Consider the following 21,474-nt stretch of genomic DNA (forward strand, 5'->3'; position numbering starts at 1 on the left):
AAAAATCGCACAGCACCAGGTTATAGTCCCAACAGGTTTATTTGGAAGCCCTAGCTTTCAGAGCACTGCTCCTTGTGGAATATAAGATCATAAGACACAGAATTTATAGCAAAAGTTTACAATGTCATGTAACTGAAATTATATGTTAAGAAAGACCTTGGGTTGTTTGTTAAGTCTCATCTTTTAGAATGAGCATGTTGGTTTTAGTTCTTTGATATGTAAATCACAGAACTTTTCTCAAGTTGCATTCTCAAATGAACTTTAACAATTGGGGTCATGTCGGTCCAGATTAAAGGTGTGAGGTGCCCTGTGTGAGACTCTATGGCACAATGTTCAGACTGATTCTAATCCAAAAAAATGGATTTACAGAATCTTACGGAGATTCATGCAGTTTTTGAGCAAAATAAAATGTAATTTGTTGTGGAGAAAAATAGAGAATCATCAGGAGACGCAGAGAGTTCTTCAAGAAATAGGTCTTTTATTTGCAAACAAAAAACCATGACGCTGAGAAAGCAGATTCTCCGAATGCCCACGAATGTGAGGGTCCGTGGATTTAAATTTTTTTTTACCATATTTCTGTTAGCTATTTAGCATGTCAACTATATTAATCAAAGTACCTCACTGTAGCTACACAATAAACCAGTGATGTTAGTTCCCATTATCTCTTTAGTTGTACATTCTGCTTAATGTTATTCTAATGTCACGGTTAGATATTTATTGCTATCTCTGCTACAGTGATCTTCCATTCCAGGCTAACCTGTCATGATAGATATTTAGCTATTCCATCTATTACAATAGTCTCCTGTCTCAAGCTGACTCTACTAACAATTAATTAGATATTTTAATATCATGTCCCAAATATTTATGGTCCCAATCCTGTCATAATAACACTTAACAGAAAAACTTGCTTTATTACTTGTGTTATCTCATCTCGCCATAGTGACCTTTCAGCCTTAACGTTATTCTGCTAATTGGTGTAAGATCATTCCACTATTCTTATCCCACCCTGCCTTCCACAGACCGCAGATTGCCAGTGGTCTTCATGCTTTAACCCTGTCCGTGCTTTCATGTTCTTTATTTTCTATAAATTCTGCAAGTATAAATTCATTCCACAAACGTACATGTGTGTGTGTGTGTGTGTAAAGGAGTATAAGTCTGTGAGAGGGTGCTTGTGGGAGTGTATGAGAGAGAGCTTGTATATGAGAGAAAGTTTGCATGAGTGTATGGGCCTGGAGGAGTGTGTGTCTGTGCATAGTGCAGTGGGGGTACCTTTAGTGTGACTATAACCTGGTGTTGAGAGATTTTTAACTTGGTACACCCCAGTCATCACCAAATCCTGTAATAGAATTAATAATGAGCCAGTTGAGTTTAGTGGAACTAGAGAGACAAAGTGCTACACATAGTACATTGGATGCATCGGTGAATCTTGAGTTGCAATTTAGGGATATCAAAATGAGAAAATTGGAGGTGGTATTCCGAAGTGAAGTAAAAGAAAGACAATTCCAAAGAGCATTAAAACTTAAAACACTGGAACTAAAAAGGCAAGAGGAAGAAGGCAAGCTAAATCAAAGGTTTGGGAGAATTTGGCAGAGAAGGGTCCAGTCATACTCCACGGTTCAATCAGGAGATGGTTAAGCCTCTGCATGCTTTGCCAAAATTTAAAGGGAAAGCTGTGGGAACATTTTTCATCTCATTCGAGAAACACAGACTCTATTTCCCATGAAAAGTAGATTAGCTGGGAAAGCACAAGAAAGTTTATGCATCCCTGTTCCCTGTTGGAGGAACATTCTTGGCAATGTAATGAGACAAAAAATACTATTCTAAATGCATATGAGTTGACCTCGAACACGCAGAGGCAGGGTTTCAGAACCGACAGAAACATCTTGGACCAATTTGTTTTGAGTCGAGAGTGTGGTGCTTATACCTGGAAATATTGATTCTCCTGTTCCTCTGATGTTGCTTGCCCTGCTGTGCTTTTCCAGCGCCACACTCTCGACTCTGATCTTCAGCATTTGCTCTCCTCACTTTCTCCAAACTTGTTTTGAGCTTCAGAGAGTTAAGTAAAATAATTTTGATAGGTGAATAAGACCGTTGATGACTGAGAATACTTGCAATGCTGTCAGGGAAATGATTCTTTTAGACAAATTTGAGCCTCTGTAATCAGAACTCAAATATAGAACTCCCAAGGGTAGCAATGGCAGGACAGGCAGCTATAATGGCTAATGAATATGAACGGATGCATAAACACTTTTGTTTTTCCTGTCACCCCCAGAAGTTTGATGAAAATAAGGAAGTGAGAAAGTAAAATGAAGGCAGGTAATCAGTACAGAGAATAGACAATAGGGGATTCCTGCTCAGATTAAAAAAGGAATTACTGAGGGTGGAGCTGATGTTTGGAAGTTTAAATGTTTCTATTGTAGTATGTTGGGCTTGAATTGTACAGTACAGAAGAGGGCATTCAGCCTATTGAGTCTGAACTGCCAAAATTACTTTACAAACTACATTAGTCCCACTTACTTGCAGTAGACCCGTAGCCATGGATGCTATGACACGTTAGTTGCTCGTCCAGATATTTTTAAAGGTTGAGATTTCCTGCCTCAAGTACTTTTCAAGGCACTGCCTTCCAGCTCCCAAACCCTACCCACCATCATCTGGGTGAAAATTGTTCCTCAATTCCCCTCTAAACCTCCTGTCGTTCATTTTAAAATTATGCCTCATTGATTCTTCAACTAAGGGGAATAGCTGCTTTCTATTCACCTATATCAGGTCCCCACTCAAACTTCTCTGTTCCGAAGAAATCAACCCAAACTTATCCAGCCTTTCCATAGCTGATTATGCATTCAGAATACTAGAAGTTGAGGTAAACCCATGAGACTTTTACGAGTTAAAATGAATCCGAGAAGGGAACACAATGATAATACCACAGGTGTGACTGTAACTGCAGGTAAGGTGAGATAATTAAACCCAAAACAATACGAAGAGTTACAGAGGCAACACAATCCTTTTTACTGGAGAAAAACTTGATTTCCCCTCCAAAGTTCACGGACAGCCAAAGTATTAATAACTGGGACTGATGAATATATTCTGGTTCCATTATATAAAAGTACAACTGAAATGTGGTTTGTTACCAGGCAAAGTAATTATTGGAGTAATAAAGACATTACCCAAGCGAAAGTGTGCTCCCTTAATAGGGAATGATTTGGCAGGACTAAAGGTAGTAGCTTCTCCCATAATTGCAGAATGGCCGAAGGAGATTCAAGAGACTGAACAGGTTCCTGGTATTTTCTCTGAGTGGAGTAACCAATCAATCGAGCGTTAACGTGACATCATGAACAAAGGTAGCTGAAACTGTCCTGAAAAATAAAGATAATTGTGTGTAAGTCTGATCTCCACACCATAGGAAGGCTGCGTCAGTTTTGGAGAGAGTACAAAAGAGATTTGCTATAAATTGCTTGTATTTGATTATATTAATTATAAGGAGAGGCTGGACAAACTGAGATTGTTTTCACAAGAGTGTCAGAGGTTGAGGGATAACCTGATAGAAGTGTATAAAATTTTGAGAGGCAAGGAGAGGATATGATTTGGAGATGCCAGTGTTGGACTGGGATGTACAAAGTTTTTTAAAAAATCACAACACCAGGTTATAGTCCAACAGGTTTAATTGGAAGCACACTAGCTTTCGGAGCGACGCTCCTTCATCAGGTGATTGTGGAGGGCTCGATCGTAACACAGAATTTATAGCAAAAATTTGCAGTGTGATGTAACTGAAATTATACATTGAAAAATTGATTGTCTGTTAAGCCTTTCATTTGTTAGAATACAGTGATAGTTTCACTTCTTTCATATGTAAATCACAAAACCTTTTTTTTAAAGTTGCCTTCTCGGGTTAGCTGTTAACAATGGTGATAGCTGGAAAATATGTTGAAAGTGTTAGCCCCCTGTGTTCTCTGTCTATAACCTGATGTTTAGATTGTTATCTCACTTTTTAGATTAGAATCAGAGTTTTACATAAATTCATGCAGTTTTTGAGCTCGGAGTTTTACATGAATGTATGCAGTTTTTGAGAAAAGTGCAATGTAACTCTGCAAGTACAAATTCACCCCACAAATATGTGTGCATGTGGGTCTTTGTCTGTGTGTGTGTCTGGGGTGGGGGTTGTGAGTGTGAGAAAGAGTGTGTGTAGTGAGTGCAGAGTGTCTTAAGTCTGTGAGGGTGTGTGTGTGTGTGTGTGTGTGTGTGTGTGTGTGTGTGTGTGTGTGTGTAGTGCAATGGTGATCACCTGTAATGTGACATGAACCCAGGGTCCCGGTTGAGGCCCTCCCTATGGGTACCGAACTTAGCTATCAGCCTCTGCTCGGCCACTTTCCTCTGCTGCCTGTCCCGAAGTCCACCTTGGAGGATGGTCACCCGAAGGTCCGAGGCTGAATGTCCAGGACCACTGAAGTGTTCCCCAACTGAGAGGGAACCCTCCTGTCGGTTGATTGTTGTGCGGTGCCCATTCATCTGTTGTTGTAGCCTTTGCTCGGTTTCCCCAATGTGCCATGCCTCCGGGCATCCTTGCCTGTAATGTATAAGATAGACAATGTTGGCTGAGTCACATGAGTACCTGCCATGTACAAGGTGGGAGGTGTTCCCATGCGTAATAGTGGTATCTATGTCCACAATCTGACACGTCTTGCAGCTTCCACTGTGACAGGGTTGTATGGAGTTGTCCTGAGAGCCGGGCAGTTTGCTACGAACAATGATCTGTTTGAGGTTTGGTGCTTGTTTAAAGGCAAGTAATGGAGGTGTGAGGAAGGTCTTGGTGAGGTGCTCATCCTCATTGATAATGTGTTGCAGGTCACGAAGAACATGGCGTAATTTTTCAGCCCCTGAGAAGTACTGAACAATGAAGGGTACCCTGTCAGTTGCAGCACGTGTCTGTCACCTGAGGAGGTCATTACGGTGAGGATAGATAGAGAAAGTTTTTTTCCCCGGTTGGAAATGTCAAATAGGGAGCATGGGTTTAAGGTGAGCGGGGTAAAGTTTATAGGAGATGTGTAAAGCAAGCTTTTTAAGAGTCTGCAACATGCTGCCAGGAAGGTACCAGGAAGGTGGAATGAGAGCATTTAAGAGGCATTTAGATGGAGAGATGAACAGGCAGGGAATAGAGGGATAGGAAACATTTACAGACAGATGGGATTAGTGTAGAGTCGGTGTTTGAATCACAAAAAGCACATTGTGAATTAAATAAAGTACAGTCAGCTCATGCTGAAGTAGAGGCTGAAGGAGTTCTGGAGTGTTTTAATCTTTAAGAATGGAATGCAAATGAGGAAGTGGAAGCACCCTTATAGATCCACAGATGAAGTATGATTGGTTGTACATTAAGTAGTAGTGCCCACCTAGTTGTTGTAGGAAGATAGAGTAATAGAGTATGTACAGCACAGAAACAGACCATTTAGTCCAACCCATCTATGCCAACCAGATATCCTAAATTAATCTAGTCCTGTTTGCCAGCATTTGACCCATATCCCTCAAAGCCCTTCCTATTTATGTATATATCCAGATGCCTTTTAAATGTTGTGATTGTACCAGCCCCCATCATTTCCTCTGGCAGCTCTTTCCATACACACACCACAGTTTATGTGGAAATGTTTGCCACTTAGGTCCCTTTTAAATTGTTTCCCCTTTCCCCTTAAACCTATGCCCTCTAGTTTTGGATTCCCATATCCCAGGGAAAGCACCTTAGCTATTCACGTTATTCATGCCCCTCATGATTTTATAAACCTCTATAAGGTCACCCTTCAGCCTCCAACGTTCCAGGGAAAATAGTCTCAGCCTATTCAGCCTCTCCATGAGCTCAAACCCTCCAACCCTGGCAACATCCCAATAAATTTTTTCTGCACCCTTTCAAGTTTAACAACCATGATTTGGAGATACCAGTGTTGGACTGGGGTGTACAAAGTTACAAATCACACAGCACCAGATTATAGTCCAACAGGTTTAATTGGAAGCACTAGCTTTTGGAGCGCTGCTCCTTCAGGTGGTTGAAGGAGCGGCACTCTGAAACCTAGTGCTTCCAATTAAACCTGTTGGACTATAACCTGGTATCGTGTGATTTGTAAGTTTAACTACATTTTTTATAAAACACGTTACCCTCAACAAGTTGTTGGTAAATCTCAATATGTGATTAAATCAAAACTCCTGATTTCTAATGCAGTTTTTGAGAAACCATTCAGTCATGTACTAATGATTGTATAGGACCATTACCTAAAATGGAAACCAGAAATGAATACATCCTTACCATTAGAGATATGACTACTGTAATTCCAAATGTTATTTCTTTAAGATTAATCAGAGCTAAGATGGTTACAAGAAAACTATTTTTCACTTGTTATGGTCTACCAATGGAAGTACAGTCTGACCAACGATCAAATATTATGTCAAAACCTTTTCAGGATATCAATAGTTTGGAGATTAATCAAATGAAATAGACTACGTGCCATCTGCAGACCCAAAGTGCTTTGAGAGATATCACCAGATTCTCAAAACTATGGTCAAAGCCTCTTGCTATGAGTGTCCAAAGGAATTGGGCAAAAGGTTAGATTTCTTCGATTTGCAACCAGGGCTTCTCCAAACAAAACTACTGGCTTTGGCCCATTCATATTAGTTTGTGGCTGTGAGAAGAAAAACTATTAAAACTGATTGGAGATAAGCTATTAAGTCAAAAAAAAAGAATTTTCAATGTTAAAGTCCAAAATTCTCAAAAGGTTAACAGAAGCATATTACTGTGCAATGCTACATGTGAAACCTTCCCAAAACAAAGTAAGAGTGGCTAGAAACTTCACAGCAGGTGCTAAAGTTGGTACTGTTGCCTTAAGAGGTGATCCACTAAAAGCAAAATTCAGCAATCCCTACCAGGTAGTTATGAGTTAATCAGATAACAAGAGTTAATTGATACTCCTGATCAAGGAAAAAGAATTGATTGTCATGTGAACATGTTGAAACAGCCTACTGTAGAGAAGATATGAATGTACAGGTGTGTCAAGTAGTCAGAAGTTTCTCAAAACCAGGTTATAGTCTAACCAGTTTTATTTAAAATCGCAAGCTTTCTGAGCGCTGCTTCTTCATCAGGTGCCAGTGTTGGACTCAGGTGGATAAAGTTAAAAGTCATGTGACACCAGGTTATAGTTGAACAGGTTTATTTGAAACCACAAACTTTTGGAGCATAGCTCCTTCGCCAGGTGAACAATTCAACACCGGCACTTTCACGTCAAGTTGCAGATGTAGTAGAGGAGGACAGAAGAATGGGAACCAAGTAGAAATGGATAAATCCGGGGGATCTAAGATGGCGGCGATCTGAGAAGATCATACTGCAGAGCTTCGCATCGCAGCAGAAGCAGGACGGACCTTTAACCCACCCAACCCAGGTCATCAGGATTTCTTGGGGCGTTGGAAAGATTGTGGAGCCCCAAGAAACATTTAACAATTGACTTACCTGTACTTTCAGCTGTCCAGAAATGCCTAAAAAGGGAGGAGGAGCATCTGAGGCTGGGCCTGCAGCTCAGCCTGCAGCAGCCACAGAGCAGATTACTCTCCAGGACCTGGTGAACCAGCTCTCGAAATCTTGCGAGATGTTGGGGAAACAGATTGAAGATAAGCTGGCTCCAGTCTGTCTCATGCTGCAGAAGCATGAGCAGCAGCTAGGAGATCTGGAGAAGAGGATGGAGCAAAGGATCACAGTGGTGGAAGCTGATGCCAGTTCATTCAAGGAAGAGATCCAAGCCCTGATGACGCAGGTTCGTAATTTGCGTGACCAAGTGGATGATCTTGAAAACGGGCAGGAGAAAAAACATTTGGATCATCAGTCTGCCCGAGGGTAAAGAAGGTGAGAGGCCTGCGGAATTTGTTGAAGATTGGCTTCCGAAATTCCTTGACTTGAAGACTGGCATGAGAGGATTGAAGATAGAGAGGGCTCACCGGGTCGCAGCACGGAGGTTGGGTCTGGGTCAATGCCCTCGTCCTTTCCTGGTGCGGTTCCATCATCACCGGGATAAGGAGAGAGTTATGGAGGCCCTAATTTACGAGGGGTCTAAGATCATGTTTTTCCAGGACTTTTCAGCGGAGGTGATCTAGAAAGGAAAATCGTATGATGGTGTCAAGAGAAGGTTGAAGGAGCTTGGGATTCGTACTCCAAGATATCCGGCAGTGCTTCGGATCACCTTGGATAGATCCATGCATCTCTTTGACACATCGGAGAAGGCAAGAGACTTTGGGGACAAACTAACCTAAGTTAAACAATTGTAGTATATATAAATATTGTTGCTTGGGTATGCGTTTATCTGTAAATGAAATGGAGGAAATACGGTTGGAACTTTGTTTTTCCCCTTTTTTTACCTCTATTGATAATAATTTGGTTCAAACTATGTCTGGCGGTGGTTAAGATGTACATTTTAAATTTCTAAGTTAGGATATACCAAAGAATGGGTGGGGTATTTATTCTCCCTTTTTTTATAAAAGAATGTTTTTTTAAAATTCCTATTCATATTCTATGGGGTGATTATTCTTTTTAGCTTGTGCTTGCGATGTGGCTGTAGCTGGGAGAAGTGAAGGTGGTTGAGATGGTTAGATGCCTATTTATGGGGAGTTCGGGACAGGTAATTGCCCCCTCCGGGCAGGGGGTGAGTTCCCCTACTCAGCGCTATTGGCACTTTATATGCTGGTTTGTTTTCTGGTTTTTGTTGTTTTTTGTTTTTAATAATTTTGTATGTTTGTTAAATGTAGTGGTTTTAGTTTATGTAGTTTTTATATTTGGTGGATCATACGACACTAAGGCTCAGCAATTTGTGGTTCGGGTTCCTCCTCTCTGGAATTTAAATGTAATTGCAGAAGATTATGGCTAATGATTTGATTAAATGGCGTACCTGTAATATCAAGGGAAGTCACTCGCCAATTAAGAGGAATAAGGTACTCTTGAGTCTTAGAAAGGAGAAGGTGGATATTGCTTTGTTACAGGAGACACATTTGGATGACAAGGAGCATCTGAAATTACAGCAGAATGGCTTTGACAGAGTTTATTTTTCATTATTTAATACCAGAAGTAGGGGAGTGGCTATATTGGTGAGGAAAAATCTCTCATTTAAATTGTTGGAATGTGTTAAAGACACATATGGGAGGTTTGTAATTCTTAAAGCCTTGATAAATGGGGAAGAATATGGCATTTTAAATGTTTATTGTCCCCCAGCTCATCCTCTTAAATTCTTGGTAGATGCTTTTTCTAAACTGATAAGTCTCAAGTCTTGGGTACATCATTATAGGGGAAGATTTTAACTGTCTCATGGACGCCACAGTAGACAGGTTGCCTAAAGGTCCCTCGATACCCTCTGCACAAACTAAACAGTAATTGGGTTTGTGTGGGGAATTAGGATTGGTGGGGGACTGAAGGTGTCTCCACCCTACGGGTAGGGATTTCATATTTTTCTCTAATCCGCACAGATGTCACACGAGGATTGATTTTTTTCTGACCCCTGCGGTAACCCTGGATCTGGTGGCATCTTGTACGATTGGTAATATTGCCATCCCTGATCATGCTCCAGTGTGTACCTCATGGTTAAAATTAAGGATGTTACAGCAGATTCAAGGTACTGGTGAATGGACCCCTTTATTCTCATGGACAGCAAGTTTGTGGAGTATTTCTCTAGGGAATTTCGGGCATTCCTAGACATCAACATAGGCTCGGTTGATAGCTCATCTGTTCTCTGGGAAACTGCCAAAGCTTATGCCAGAGGGTTAGTTATTTCATATTCCACAAGTAGGAAGCGGCAGAAGGGTGAGCAGCAACATCTCCTTGAAGCATGGTTGAAGGCAGCTGAGAAGGCCTATTTTGACAGATCCTCGTTGGTCAAACTACAGAGGATTACAGCACTGCGGTCTGGACTAAATTCCATGCTCATGCAGACAGCAAAGAAGGAGCTGGCTTTTGCAAAGCAAAGGTTATACGAGCATGGTGACAAGCCAAGCAAATACTTAGCATACCTTGCCAGAAAGGGAAGTCTTCGAGTAAAAAATGAGGTCTGCAGATGCTGGAGATCACAGCTGCAAATGTGTTGCTGGTCAAAGCACAGCAGGCCAGGCAGCATCTCAGGAATAGAGAATTCGACGTTTCGAGCATAAGCCCTGATGAAGGGCTTATGCTCGAAACGTCGAATTCTCTATTCCTGAGATGCTGCCTGGCCTGCTGTGCTTTGATCAGCAACACATTTGCAGCAGAAAGGGAAGTGCCCCACAAACCATTACAGCGATTAGGGATGGGTCTGGGAACCTAACGTGATTCTAAAAAGGTTAATGTGGCGTTCCAGAGATTCCACTCTAAATTATATCAGTCTGAGAATTGTGAGGAGGGGTAGGCCAAAATGGAATCCTTTTTTAGAGATCTGAAGCTCCCGGGTGTGACTCCCGAACAACAGTCCTTTCTCAATGCCGCATTATCAGAGCAAGAAGTGCAGGAAGCCGTGAGGCAGCTTCAGAGTGGAAAGGCGCCCGGTCCTGATGGACTTCCCAGTGAATTCTATAAGGAATTTATAAGTATACTGTCAGGCCCGATGCTGAATATGTTTAATGATTCATACAGTCATGTTTGTCTCCCACCATCTCTGAGAGGCCAATATTTCACTTATCCTTATAAAAGGGAAGGATCCGGAAGAATGTGCTTCATACAGGCCCATCTCGCTCTTAATGTGGACTTTAAGATCCTTTCTAAGGCTCTTGTGTTAAGGCTGGAGACTGTGTTACCTTCTATTATTAAAGAGGATCAGACTGGCTTCATAAAGGGTCGCAGATCCTCGAATAACGTTAGGAGGCTGCTTAACGTAATTCAGGCATGCCAACAACAGTCAATACAGGGATTGGTGATTTCTTTAGATGCAGAGAAGGCATTTGACCAAGTTGAGTGGCTGTACCTTTTACATACTCTAGACCGGTTTGGTCTGGGCGAAGTTTTCATAAGATGGGTAAAGGTTCTCTACAGTGTACCTCTGGCTGCAGTCATTACCAACGGAGTACGATCAAGCAATTTTAAAATTTCTAGGGGCAGCCGGCAGGGCTGTCCCCTTTCACCATTACTTTTTACATTGGCGATTGAACCATTGACAGAGGCCTTTCGTGGGGATCTCAATATATCCGCTCCAGAAGTGAGGTCAAAATTACTTAAGATCACGCTGTATGCAGATGATGTTCTAATTTTCTTGACAAATCCAGCAGTTTCAGTGCCTTGCCTGATACAATGCATTCATGCGTTTGGCGCTTTTTCAGGGTATAAGATTAGTTTTGTTGTGGTTCTGTTCGCCGAGCTGGAAGTTTTTGCTGCAAACGTTTCGTTCCCTGGCTAGGGAACATCATCAGTGCTATTGGAGCCTCCTGTGAAGCGCTGCTTTGATGTTTCTTCCGGTATTTATAGTGGTTTGTTCTTGCCGCTTCCGGGTGTCAGTTTCAGCTGTAGTAGTTTGTATGTGGGGTCCAGGTTGATGTGTCTGTTGATGGATGTTCTTGCCGCTTCCGGGTGTCAGTTTCAGCTGTAGTGGTTTGTATATTGGGTCCAGGTCCATGTGTCTGTTAATGGAGTTTGTGGATGAATGCCATGCCTCTAGGAATTCCCTGGCTGTTCTCTGTCTGGCTTGTCCTATGATGGTAGTGTTTTCCCAGTCAAATTCATGTTCCTGGTTGTCTGAGTGTATGGCTACTAGGGATAGTACTACATCCCTACTACTACTAGGAATAGGGATACAAACTACTACAGCTGAAACTGACACCCGGAAGCGGCAAGAACAAACCACTATAAATACCGGAAGAAACATCAAAGCAAAGCTTCACAGGAGACTCCAATAGCACTGATGATGTTCCCTAGCCAGGGAACGAAACGTTTGCAGCAAAAACTTCCAGCTCGGCGAACAGAACCACAACAACGGACACCCGAGCTACAAATCTTCAACCAGACTTTAAGATTAGTTTTGCTAAATCAGAGGCTATGCCTATGGGTGGTCTTACGAAAGAGTTGGCTCTTGAGAGTGACTATAGATTCCCATTTGGGTGGTCACAGGGGGGTTTTGTGTCTTTGGGCAAATTCGTTACTCCAGTTCTGGATTGGCTGTTCAAAGCCAATTTTACTCAATTATTTGAAAAAATTAAACAAGATCTCCAAAGATGGGAGGCACTTCCAGTCTCATGGTTGGGTCGGATAGCACTTGTTAAGATGACTATTCTCCCTCGTTTGCTATACCCTATATGGACGCTCCCCCGATTTTCAATAAACAAACACTCAGGAGATTGAACAGTTGGTTCAGCTCCTTTATCCGGCACTGTAAACGGCCCGTCATTAAATTAGCCAAACTGCAGTTGCCTCTCAGATTGGGGGGGAGTAGAGCTTCGGACATTAAAAATTACCAATTAAGCTTGCTTTTGACCTACGTAAGTTATTGGGTTTGTGGGGACCCTCTTTCAATATGGCTAGATATCGAAGTCTCCCAGGCAAGGTGCTCCCTTACCAGTTTGCTGTTTTTGGACAAGGTGAGGACAGTTAGGGAATATTGCCATAACCCAATGATCATGAATACTGTTAAAGCGTGGAGGGCAATTCGGTAGAGGGAAGGTAATATTGGCAGAACATCTTTGTTTACACCTTTAGTGGGTATGCCGAGGTTTCAACCAGATATGATAGATTCAGGATTTAAACGTTGGGTAGCTAGGGGTATATCTTGCATGAGTGATTTATTTGAGGGCAATGCGATGATGTCCTTCAATCGGTTAGTACGGAAATACGAGTTACCTAATAGAAACCTCTTTGGTTTTTTTTCAAGTTAGGGATTTTATTTAAAAAAAACACACTTTTGACCCCTACAAATCTGACATAGAAAGAGGGGTCCTAAGGGCTAAGAGCACACTCTCTGTCAGTACTCTATAACACCAATTGGGGGGGGTGCCACCTCAGATGAGTCTGATCGACTCTGCAAGATGTGGGAAAGAGAGCTGGGTGTTGAAATTTCTTCAGACGCATGGGAGGATATTTGGGAGAATGCAAGGAAGATATCAATTTGCAATAGGATCCATGCTTTACAGTTGAAGATTCTCCACAGGGACCACTTAGCCCCAGACCGTTTGTCAAAATTTAAACCAGGGGTATCTTCAGCATGCCCCAAGTGCAAGGTCTGTATGGGTACTCTTACCCATTGTCTTTGGTCTTGTGACAGGTTTCAAACATATTGGAGCGCTGTGGTGGGTGCAATGGAGAGGATTTTAGGTGTAGGGGTGGAGAAGGGCCCTATTTTGCTCCTTTTGAGCCTACCCATTGTATTTCCTGCAGACTCACATAAGGCAAAACTTTCCAATATTCTTACATTCTGTGCAAGGAAGAATATCTTGCTAGGTTGGATATCAGAAAACCCCCCAGGCCTGTCGGGTTGGCGGAAGATTGTTATGGAGCATATTCCCGTGGATTTTCTCACAAATATGGTTCACGACAAAACTGAGAATTTTTACAAGACATGGCAACCCTTTTTGAAATACCTGGACACAGATTTATCTGCCACAATAACAAGGGCTTTTATATAGCCATAACGATTGTGTTTCATGAATCCAATATCCAGGGAGGAGGAACTGTGAATGTATGAGTGTTTTGTTTGGCTGGGCTGAGTTATTACTATTATTTGTTTGTTGTTAGGTATTTATTGAGTTCGTTAAATAGCTAGTTTAGGTTTTTTTAATTTTATACTTCTCTATATAGGAGGGTGGGTTGGGGAATTTTTTTATTATTTGGGTTTAGTTTTGTACTGTTTTGAATTGCATTGTTTTGTATTTGTTATATTTAAAAATCTATTTTTTCTTAATAAAAATATATTATATAGAAATGGATAATCCAAAATGAACTGCCTACTAATAGTTGAAAAAATTCAGAGATTTTAAGAGAATTTAGACACTAAATTTTCATAACTAAAGGACGATCAATAGAGAAATATAATGAGATTGCTCAGAAAATAGAAGTTTGTAAAGATACACTTAGGTATACTACATTAATGAACATGATATGGATGAAGAGATATTCAGACCCAAACAAACAAAACCTAGAGAAACAGACCAAAGTAACAAAGGAAGTTCAGTGTATGTTCAAGAATCAATTGATGGGCCCACGCCAGAGTAATTGGAATTCGCCTGTAGCTGGGGAGGGGAACAGGATGGTCAAATAGAGGGAAGGATTGGAGAATTTATACTGGTTTTCGTTCCTGGGAGAGGAGTTTGGCCATTGATGTTGCAGCATAAAAATTTGAAAGTTCCATACCTAGCCTCCCATTACCAATTTTTGGAAGTTTAGAGGATAGAAATTAAGTTATAAGTATTACTGAATTTTGCTCAATTAACTGAAAAGGTGACGGGGTCATCTTCAAAAAAAATCAATGAAACAATCATTCATGTGTGTAGGACAATGCATTGTGGAAACCACTTCAGTAATCTGGCCAGTTTTGTTATTTGAAAAAAAACTCTTAATTGTTTGTTTGGCTGTCTATTTGGTTTGAGGAGAAAGTGAGGACTGCAGATGCTGGAGATCAGAGCTGAAAATGTGTTGCTGGAAAAGCGCAGCAGATTAGGCAGCATCCAAAGAGCAAGAGAAGCAGGTCAGGCAGCATCCAAAGAATGTCTATTTGGTTTATTTTGTCCCCGAATCAGTCCCATGGTCACAAATGCGTCAAGCCATATCTATTTTTGTGTGAATGGGGCTGAAAACAAAGATTATTGGATTTAAACAATTGACAATTACTTTGTTTAATTTTGCTCTGCTGAAGTTACTGTATTGTTAATTAATTGTGAAGTTTTTTTTGTTTAAGCTACAAACCTGGTGTCTGGAACTGATTTATTTACAGTTTGGAATTGGTCATTCAAAAAGTCTGGTTAGGAGCCATTGGTGTCATTTTGAGGGTCTTTGAAAGTTTAAATTCTACGTTGTAGTGCATACAGAGGTAGGGCGGCTGATTTGATTCGGCTGTCTTCCTCCATAACATAACATTTCTCCCTTTCTTTTTCATTCAAACCTTCCATCTATGTGAATTTCCCCACGTTGACATTGATCCTCCCTCCTATTGAGATGTAACCATTTCCTTTTGGATAGATGTCTTTTGTCCCCGAATCAGTCCCATGGCCACGAATTCATCAAGCCATGTCCAAACCAAATCTAAAGCACTTAGTTTAGAAGGGGTCATAGAGGCATAGAGATGTACAGCATGGAAACAGACCCTTCAGTCCAATCCGTCCATGCCAACCCAATCTAGTCCCACCTGCCAGCACCCGGCCCATATCCCTCCAAATCCTTCCTATTCATGTACCTATCCAAATGCCTCTTAAATGTTGCAATTGTACCAGCCTCCACCACATCCTCTGGCAGCTCATTCCATACACGTACTGCCCTCTGTGTGAAAAAGTTGCCCCTTAGGTCTCTTATATCTTTCCCCTCTCACCCTAAACCTATGCCCTCTAGTTCTGGACTCCCTGACCCCGGGAAAAAGACTTTGTCTATTTATCCTATCCATGCCCCTCATAAATTTGTAAACCTCTATAAGGTCACCCCTCAGCCTCTGACGCTCCAGGGAAAACAGCCCCAGCCTGTTCAGCCTCTCCCTGTAGCTCCGATCCTCCAACCCAGGCAACATCCTTGTAAATCTTTTCTGAACCCTTTCAAGTTTCACAACATCTTTCCGATAGGAAGGAGACCAGAATTGCACACAATATTCCAACAGTGGCCTAACCAACGTCCTGTACAGCTGCAATATGACCTCCCAACTCCTGTACTCAATACTTTGACCAATAAAGGAAAGCACTATCCTATCAACCAGCGACTCCACTTTCACGGAGCTATGAACTTGCACTCCAAGGTCCCTTTGTTCAGCAACACTCCCTAGGACCTTACCATTAAGTGTATAAGTCCTGCTAAGATTTGCTTTCCTAAAATGCAGCACCTCGCATTTATCTGAGTTAAACTCCATCTGCCACTTCTCAGCCCATTGGCCCATCAGGTCTAGATCCTGTTATAATCTGAGGTAACCCTCTTCACTGTCCACTACACCTCCAATTTTGATGTCCTCTGCAAACTTACTAACTGTACCTCTTATGCTTGCATCTAAATCTTTTATGTAAATGACAAAAAGTAGAGGGCCTAGTACCGATCCTTGTGGCACTCCACTGGTCACAAGCCTCCAGTCTGAAAAACAACCCTCCACCACCACTCTGTCTTCTACTTTTGAGCCAGTCCTGTATGCAAATGGCTAGTTCTCGCTGTATTCCATGAGATCGAACCTTGCTAACCAGTCTCCCATTAGGAACCTTGTCAAATGCCTTACTGAATTCTGGTGACTAATGAGCATTAATGTTCCCCGGTAACTTTTCCTCTTCCAAATATTACAGCAAGAACACATCATCTGTCTTCCCATCTCTATTTTATTTTCGTAAACTAATTAAGTGTTAAGCTTAGAGTATCCTTCACTAATTAGCTGTAGCTATATTACGAAGTTTAACTTGCAACAATATATAGTTCTAATCTTTCTGGATTAAACAACTGCAACAGTTTAGAAGGATTTTAAAAAAAAAATGTTAACTTCCCTAATTAACTACCTGATCACCTAATTGATGTCTCTAGGTTTCAGCTCTTGAGCATAGATATTCTTGGTTTCCACTCTTGGACCACTACCATAACGGCATCTGCTCCTCATTGAATCAAATTCCCTCATTGAACGCATCCTCAAATTTAAACATTTTGTTCATACATTTGCACCGTTTATCATCCGCTTCCCCACTCCACCCAAGCAGTAAGTTGTGACTCCGTGTTCAAGAGCTGCTCTGTGTCTTTAATGCACCATCAGCTTTTGTATCTCAGACCTTATCCCACCTGCTGAATGAAATAAACAGAATTGTCAGACTTTTCAGTGAGAACCACTGACCACTAGAGATATTGAAGACATTAGGGTCATAATACATAAAGGCTTCTGATTCTCAGTAATTTAGGGGTCATGTAGCAATTTTTAAAAAAAATTCCAACAATCCTTATTTCATTTTCTAAGCACTAATTAATATCTCTCAAATAATGTTTAGGTTTGGTGCTATTGCAGGTTCTTGGACACCTCCAAGCAGGCTATTGGGATGCTCTTTATCCATTTTGCCAATGTTTATTTATCTGACCTGACTGAAGAGGACCCATGTTCATTGTGAGTAATGGTATTTATATGCTACTTATCTGTTAGATGTGTTATGTTGCCATTTTTAACAACATAAATCTGTTTTCTATGCTTTTGATTCAAGTGTGCTTACAGGCCCTGCTCACTGTAATTAACAATATGACTGTTAAAATTCACAAATATTTGTGGTGATATTTATTTATGAAAGGAACAGCATTGTTTACTGCCACCCACTAGCAGCTCATTGTCATGTGTCCAGATGCTCAGTCAAAGAGCTGGAGTCCTACATTCATTACAGTAGAGAAGGAGGACACTGAGCCTGTGCAGTCTAAATGTCTTTAGAGCGATATAATTAACTTCCCCATTCTTGTTGGAGATGATCAATGCCTGGCTCTTTTGAGGTGTAAATGTTACTTGGAATTGTCTGCTTAAACCTAAATATTGTCCAGGTCTTGCTGCATTTGAGCATGGACAGTTTTTTGATCTGAGGAGACTTAAATGGTACTGAACATGGTACAATTAGCAATGAACATCCCATTTTTGACGTTATGATTGAGGGAATGTTATTGAAGCAGCTGAAGGTGGTTGAGTCTATGTGGGTGAAAAGGAACTCCTGGGGAGTTGTCCTGGAGCTGTGATGACTGATTTCCAACAACCACTGCCATCTTTTTCTAATTCATTTTTGGCACATAGGTGTTGCTGGCGGGCCAGCATTTATTGCTTCTGCCCTGTTGCCCTTGAGAAGGTGGTAGTGAGCTGCTTTCTTGAACTGCTGCAGTCCATGTCTTAAGTAGACCCACAATGCCATTAGTGAGGGAATTTCAGGATTTTGACCCAACATCATTGAAGGTACAGCGATATATTTCCAAGTCCAGGATAAGAGCCTTGATGGGGCAGTTGCAGGTGGTGGTCTTCCCATGTATCTGCTGCCCTTGTCCTTCTAAATGGAAGTAGTCATGGGTTTGGAAGGTGAATCTTTGGTGAATTTCTGCAGTGCATCTTGTAGATAGTACACGCTGCTGCTATTGAGCATCGGTGCTGGAGGGAATCAGTGCTTGTAGAAGTGGTACCAATCAAGTGGGCTGCTTTGCCCTAATGGTGCCAAACAGACATCCATACTAGTGGAGAGTATTCCATCACGCTCCTGTTTTGTGCCTTGTAGATGGTGAACAAACTTTCAGGAGTTGGCAAATGAGTTATTTGCTGCGATATTCCTAGCCTCTGACCTGTTGTTGCCATTGTGTTTAAGTGGCACGTTCAGTTGAGTTTCTAGTCAATTGTACCCCTTTAGGATGTTGATAGTGGGGGATTCAGTGCTGGTAACACCATGAATAACAAGGGACAGTGGTTAGATTGTCTCTTATTGGATATAGTATTTGCCTGACATTTATGTGGCACAAGTGTTACTTGTCAGCCTAAGTGGGGATATTTGTCCATATCCTGTTGCATTTGAACATGCACTGTTTCAGTATCTGACCTTGTGATGGAGGGAAGTCACTGATGAAGCAGCTGAGGATGGTTGGGCATGGGACGCTACCCTGAGGAACTCCGCAAAGATGTCAGGGAGCTGAGATAACTGACCTCCAACCACTACAGCCATCTTCCCATGAGTCGAAACAGCAGAATATTTTCCTCCGATTTCATTGATTCCAGTTTTGCTAGGGTTCCTTGATGCTGTACTCTGTCAACGTGGCCTTGATGTCACACTCACCTCATCTTTGGAATTCAGCTCTTTTGTCCATATGTGAACCAAGACTATAATGAGATCAGGAGTTGAGTGGCACTGGTGGAACCAAAGTGGGTGTTGCTGAGAGGTGCTGCATGATAGCACTGTTCATGACACCTTCCATCACTTTACTGATGATTGAGAGCAGATTGAAGGAGCAGTAATTGGCTGGGTCAGAATTTTCTGCTTTGTGTGTATAGGATATACCTGGGCAATTTTTCACATGATGAGGTAATGCCAGTGTTGTACTGGACAAACTTGGCTAGGGGAAAGGCAAGTTCTGGAGTGAGAATCTTCTGGAAAATTGCTGGAAAATTGTCAAGACCCATTGCCTTTGTGGGACACAGTGCTTCCTCCTATTTCTTGATGTCACATGGAGTGAATTGGATTGGCTGTAAACAGGAATCCATGATTCTGGAGACTTCTGGTGGAGGCCCCGATGGATTATTCACTTGGTATTTCTTACTGAAGATCAATGCGAATGCTTCAGCCTTACCTTTTGTGCTGATGCGCTAGACTGATACATTGGGAATATTTTTGCAGCCTCTTTCCCCAGTCTTGTTTAGTTGACCACCACCATTCGTGACTGGATGTGATAAGACTGCTCACCTTCAATCTGATCAATTGGTTGAGGAATAAAGAGCAAAGAAAATTTACAGCCCTTTCTGCCCTCCAAGCCTGGGCCGATCCACATCCACTGTCTAAACCTGCTGCCCAATTCCTAAGCATCTGTATCCCTCTACTCCCCATCTACTCATGCATCTGTCCAGACGCACCTTAAATGAATCTACCGTGCCTGCCTCTACTATCTCTGTTGGCAACGCTTTTCAGGTACCTATCACCCTCTGTGTAAAGTACTTTCTGCATGTTATCCCCCTTAAACTTTTCAACTCTCACCTTGAACGTGTGACCTCTCGTAATTGAATCCCTCACCCTCGGGAAAAGCTTATCTCTATCCATCCTGACTATACCCTTCATGATTTTGTAGACCTCAATCAGGTTCTCCCCATCTTTTTTTTCCTAATGAAAACAATCCTAACCTACTCAACCTATCTTCATAGCTGACACATTCCATACCAGATAACATCTTCAAACCTTCTCTGCACCCTCTCCAAAGCGTCACGTACTTTTGGTAATGTGGCGATCAGAACTGTACACAGTATTCTAAATGCGGCAAACCAATGTCGTGTACAATTTTAACGGGATCTGCCAGCTCTTATACTCAATACCCGGTCAGATGAAGGCAAACATACCACGTGTCGCCTTGACCACTCGATCCACCTGTGCAGCCACCTTCACGGTACAATAGATCTGAACATCCAGATCTCTCTGCTCATCAACTTTTCCCAAGGCTCTTCTGTTTACAGTATAGTTCGCTCAAGAATTATACTTCCCAAAATGCATCACCTCACATTTGCCTAGATTGAACTCCACCTGCCACTTCTCCACCCAAATCTCCAGTCTATCTATATTCTCCTTATTCTTTGACAGTCCGCTATGCTTTCTGCTACTACATCAATCTTCGTGTCATCTGAAAACTTACTGGTCAGACATCATTGCCCTCTTCCAGATCATTTATGTATGTCACAAAAAACAGTGGCCCCAGCACTAATCCCTGTGGAAACACCACTGGTCACCTTTTCTCTATTTTGAGAAACTTCCTTCAACTACTACTCCCTGTCTCCTGTTACTCAACGAGTTCTTTATCTACCTAGCTACAGCACCCAGTACACTATGTGACTTCATTTTCTCCATTAGATTCCCATGGGGAACCTTATCAAATGCCTTCCTAAAGTCCAAGGATATGACGTCTACAGCCCTTCATCGATCAACTTGGTCCCTTCCTCAAAGAACTCTATTACGTTGGTAAGGCATGATCTCCCACATAAAAAACCATGTTGCCTATCACTGATAAGCCCATTCTTTTCCAAATATAAATAGATTTTATCCCTCAGTACCTTCTCCAGCAACTTGCCCACCACTGACGTTGGGCTCACTGGTCTGTAGTTACCTGGAATATCCAGAATACCCTTCTTGTACAGGGGGACAACATGAGCAACCCTCCAGCACCTCACCTATGTTTAAGAATGCTACAAAGGTATCTGCCAGGGCCCCAGCTATTTCTTGTCTCGCCTCCTTCAGCAATCTGGGATAGATCTCATCCAGTCCTGGAGATTTATCCACCTTAATATCCTTTAGCCTAACCAACACATCTTCCCACCATATGTCACTGTGATCCAGAGTAAACAAACCTCTATCTCTAATCTCATCATTCATCATGTGCCTCTCCTCAGTGAACATTGATGCAAAGTGATCATTGAGAATCTCACCCATTTTCTCAGGTTTGACACACAACCTTCTTTCCTTATCCTTTAGTGGACCAACCCTTTCTCTAATTACCCTCTTGCTTCTTATAAATGAATATAAGGCATTGAGATTCTCTTTAATTCTGCTCACTAAAGTTATTTCATGATGCCTTTTAGCCCGCTTGATTCCTTGCTTAAGATTGGTCCTAATCTCCTGATATTCCTCCAAAGCCTGCTCTGTTTCTAGCTGCCTGGA

The 21,474-nt window shown here is 41.8% G+C and overlaps 1 protein-coding gene across 1 annotated transcript in view; it reads left to right on the forward strand.

The window, feature by feature from the left end:
• The window catches only part of stimate (STIM activating enhance), a 141,741-nt gene that overhangs the window by 48,877 nt on the left and 71,390 nt on the right, over positions 1-21,474 (forward strand). The window contains exon 3 of the mRNA XM_060835268.1: positions 17,121-17,216. Coding sequence (XP_060691251.1) covers positions 17,121-17,216 — 96 coding nt within the window. The remainder of the gene's footprint in view (positions 1-17,120; positions 17,217-21,474) is intronic.

Source organism: Hemiscyllium ocellatum, chromosome 14 (genome assembly GCF_020745735.1).
Source record: "Hemiscyllium ocellatum isolate sHemOce1 chromosome 14, sHemOce1.pat.X.cur, whole genome shotgun sequence".
NCBI classification, from domain to species: Eukaryota; Metazoa; Chordata; class Chondrichthyes; order Orectolobiformes; family Hemiscylliidae; genus Hemiscyllium; species Hemiscyllium ocellatum.